The 4281-nt window shown below is 37.3% G+C and overlaps 1 protein-coding gene across 1 annotated transcript; it reads right to left on the bottom strand.

The window, feature by feature from the left end:
* Positions 1–619: 619 nt before the first annotated feature.
* On the bottom strand, positions 620–1447 carry LOC131962257 (cystatin-B-like). Its single transcript, XM_059327233.1, has 3 exons — positions 1327–1447; positions 1123–1224; positions 620–919 (listed from the first exon to the last, which is right to left on the bottom strand). Exons 1-3 carry the CDS (start codon positions 1399–1401, stop codon positions 785–787), a joined length of 312 nt encoding a protein of 103 aa, XP_059183216.1. The 5' UTR covers positions 1402–1447; the 3' UTR covers positions 620–784.
* Positions 1448–4281: the final 2834 nt, after the last annotated feature.

Here is a 4281-nt window from a genome sequence, read left to right as displayed (position 1 = left end):
GCAAGATATAATTTAAGAAAACGTCCAATGTCACTCGTTAATTATTGTAAGTCAAGTTTAGTCCGTTTTTCCTGATGTACCTGCATTTATTTTATGAAACAAAGGAAAAATAAGTGACAAGTACTTGGCACAGATTCTTTGCTACATTCTTCCACCATATACGTTGGGTTTCTTCACCACTATCATGTGAGAGCTGTGGTTACACCTGTAACATCAAGTTGATGTTACCTAACCTCAGTATATTTATCTTGATGTTGTGTTGCTGAACATCTTCTACCATCAGAGCCATGTTTAACAGCTGTTTACTGTCCTGCCATGAACTTAATATGACATTAGATTCAGCTGATTGACTCAATTAATTCAACTTAATTTCAAATATCACAATTTTATTCACCTTGATGAGGAACTGTTCAGCAGTCTCACCTTTACTCCTGTATTTAACTGACCTGTATAGACCTCATAGTTCTTGCCTGTCATTTCCCCTCACCTATGTGTAATGAAACACTGTTTCTTCCAACCAATCTATCTATCTATCTATCTATTTAGATATCAGATTTCACAAAAGAAAAGAAATACCACAAGAAATATAAAGTGATGTCTTAATGATTTCTTTATTTTTTCCTAAGAAGGCAGTACATTCAGTTTGATGCTTCACAAAACCAAATATCTTGATGTGTTAATACATTTGAAATCAATGTTGAATAATTTTCAAAATAAAACAACAGGCCATTTTAATATGAGACTGCAGGCTGTAAGTGTACAACTGTTGAAACAGGTTGTGTGATCAGTTTACAAAAGGTTCGAGGGGGGAGTCTTTGGTTGTGTGCTGCTCCACACCGCGCAGCTCAGCCTTTCCTCCATTACACAGAAGTTCTAGGAAGACACTCAGATGAATGTAGTCCTCTCCTCCAACATGAACCTGCAGGAAAAAGAGAAGGAACATGAACATCTAAACTAATATATTCATCTTTAAGTTGTGCTGATGAACAGTGAGGATCTTCTTCCACCAGGGATGTTGAGATGGTGTTTACTGTCCTGCCATAAATTTGACATGACATTCAAGTTCAACCTGTATTTTACAAAGACACACATATGTTTTTCAAATATCACAATAATAATTACCTTGATGACGAAGTTTTCTCCTGCCACGATCTGATTCCTGTATTTAACTGCTACGTAGACCCTGTAGTTGTTGCCTGTCGTTTTCTCCACTTGGCCCTTCACCTGTGTATATATGAAAAAAGAAATCATGTAAGTCCAGACTGAAACACAGAGCAGAGAGTTGTGTGTGGAGGTTGTTAAGAATGAATGTAGATTAAAGCTCACCTGATCACATATCTTCTGAGTTTCATTAGTGGCGTCCTGCGTCCCACCCCATCCACCATAAATTATGTTTGCCATTGTTACAAGATCAGTTAAAGTTAACAGAGAAGTCAACTGTCTGCTTTTTCTTCCTCAAGTGGTTATTTTCAGCTGGTTATCAAATATATTTATACAGTGTGACCCCACTGGTTACAGACTGGAAGGTGGCTCTGATACATGACATTTTGGGTGGAGCTACAGGAAAGGGGAACAGTGCTGCAATCGGTGTCGATGTTTTGCCTCTTAAGCTAGATTTTATGCTTTCCTCAGAAATTTGTAATCTCAGAGGTATGATTCACATTCCCTTCATACAGAACAACTGTGAAGTAACAGACAGTAAAAGCTTCCTTCATTTCAGAATGAAGGAAATATTTTACTTTTGAAACAGGGTGTGATCAGTTTAGAGGGCATCGTCTTCGGTTTTGTCCACATGAGTGCTGTCTAGCAGAAAATCTACTTGTAAGTTTTGGAAGACTTCCACATGGATGTATTTAGCTTTCCAATGTGAACCTGCAGGGAAAATAAAGAAAAAAATTGGCATCTGAATAAATACATTGATCTTGAACTTGTGTTCAAGCGGATGTTAATTAAACTTGTACATTACACAAAGACACATCTGAGGCTTTTAAATATCAAATATATCTTTTACCTTGAAGCGGAATTTTCTTCCAGCGACAGTCTGACTCCTGTATTTAACTAGTTTGTAGACCTCATATTTCGTGTTTGTCTTTTCCTCTATTTCGCTCTTCACCTGTTTATGAATGAAATAAAATCTCATATGAAAATCTGGGACATACAGTAGCTTGCAAAATTATTCATCCCCCTTGGATGTTTCACCTTTTTGTTGCTTTTACACATTCAATCATGGTCAATTTAATTTGGCCTTTTAAAAAAGAATTTGCAAAAAAACCTCTTTAATATCAAAGTGAAAACAGATTTTTGTAAAATAGTATCAATTCATTAGAAATATATAAGGTAAAATAAATGATTGCATAAGTATTCATCCCCTTTAAAGTAACTGAACTAATTCAACAGAGTTCCAGCTTGTTGATGCAGCAGAGTCACAGTTCGTGAAATGGAGTCAAGTGATCGTAGTATAAAAACATCTGTGTCTGGGAGGTCCAGTCTCTGGTTCATCACTATTCCTGCTACAACTGCAACATGAAGATAAAAGAACACTCCTAGCAACTCAGAGAAAAGATGATTGAAAAGTAGAAGTCAGGAGATGGCTACAAAGAAATGTCCAGCTCACTGGACATCCCACAGAGTTCAGTTAAATCCATCATTAAGAAATGGAAGGAATGTGACACTTAAATCTGCCGAGAGCTGGCCGTCCTCACAATCTGAATAACCGGCCAATTAAGTATCAATTATTTAACAGCTGTTTACTGTCCTGCCATGAACTTAATATGACATTAGATTCAGCTGATTGACACAATTAATTCAACTTAATTTCAAATATCACAATTTGGAAAATTGGAAAAAAAATGTTATCGGAACTTTACTCAGGTGCTGCTGCAGCAGCCAAAGCTGAACAGAGTGGGTGGAATATTTATAAACCAGTCACATCAGGATCACCACAACCAGCCAGATGTTACTGTCCTTTACTACCAGTTAACCAGCGAGAAACACAATGCCATACAGGGCAGTAATCCACACAGGAATCTGACAAACAGCAACAATGTCATTTCAGCACCATGGAGAGTGCACAGTGATGTCTGAATCAATAAAAAAGAAAGATTTACTCTATCATATATATATATATATATATATATATATATATATATATATATATATATATATATGAGAATGACATGACATGTCCCCTGTCCTATAGTAGCATATAGATCTGTGCTGTTTGGAAAGCAGCTGCTTTGTAGAATATTGCGAGTGTAATAAATGACATGTATGTTGTTCTTTAGGCACTTAGAAAGTACTGTAAGTTTCTCAAACATGCTGCACATAAGAACCACAAGAAATATAAAGATTTGTTTTGAAAGCTTTCCTTTATTATTTCTAAAGAAGTCAGTTTAATCAAGTTGCTGCCAAATATGTTAATCGCTGCGTTAAAACATTAAAAATCAATGTCACATCATTTCAGAATGAAGAAGCAGAGCATTTTAATATGAGACTACAGCCTGAAAGGTTTTCACTGTCGAAGCAGGTTCTCTGATGTAAAAGGATCGAGGGGGGCGTCTTTGGTTCTGCGCTGCTCTACACCGAGCAGCTTAAGTTCACACTCCACTCTTGTTAAAGGGGGTTGGAAGACACTCAGATGAATGTAGTCCTCCTTTTCAACAAAAACCTGCAGGAAAAACAAATAAAATATTTAGACATCTTAACAGTAGATTTATCTTGATGTCGTGTTGCTAAATAGTGAGGATCTTCTACCATCAACTGTCCTGCCATGAGCTTGACATGACATTAGATTCAGCTGAATGACATAATAGATTTAAATTATGTTCGTACAATAATATTTACCTTGATGAGGAACTGTGTTCCAATCTGACCCTTTCTCCTGTATTTGACTGCTTTGTAGCCCTCGTAGGTCTTGCCTGTTAGTTCCTCCACTGGGTCCCTCACCTGTGTATGAATAAAATAAAAATATTAAACACAGAGCAGAGAGTTGTGTGTGTAGAATGAACGTAGATTAAAGCTCACCTGATCACAAATATCCTGAGTGTCCTCATCGGCGTCCGTCACCGGACCCCATCCTTCAAGATCTTTGTTTGCCATTGTCACAAGGTTCGTTGAAGTTAACAAAGAAGTCAACCGTCTGCTTTATGTGTCTCGAGTGGTTATTTTCAGCTGGGTATATACTGTGTGATCCTCCTGGACACAGACTGGAATGTGGCTCTGATACATGACAGTCTGGGTGGAGCTACAGTACAGGTGTAAGTAGCCCTCATGTGATTCTGG

Source organism: Centropristis striata, chromosome 23, assembly GCF_030273125.1.
Source record: "Centropristis striata isolate RG_2023a ecotype Rhode Island chromosome 23, C.striata_1.0, whole genome shotgun sequence".
Classification (NCBI taxonomy): Eukaryota; Metazoa; Chordata; class Actinopteri; order Perciformes; family Serranidae; genus Centropristis; species Centropristis striata.
This window is presented reverse-complemented; position numbering and strand designations above follow the sequence as displayed.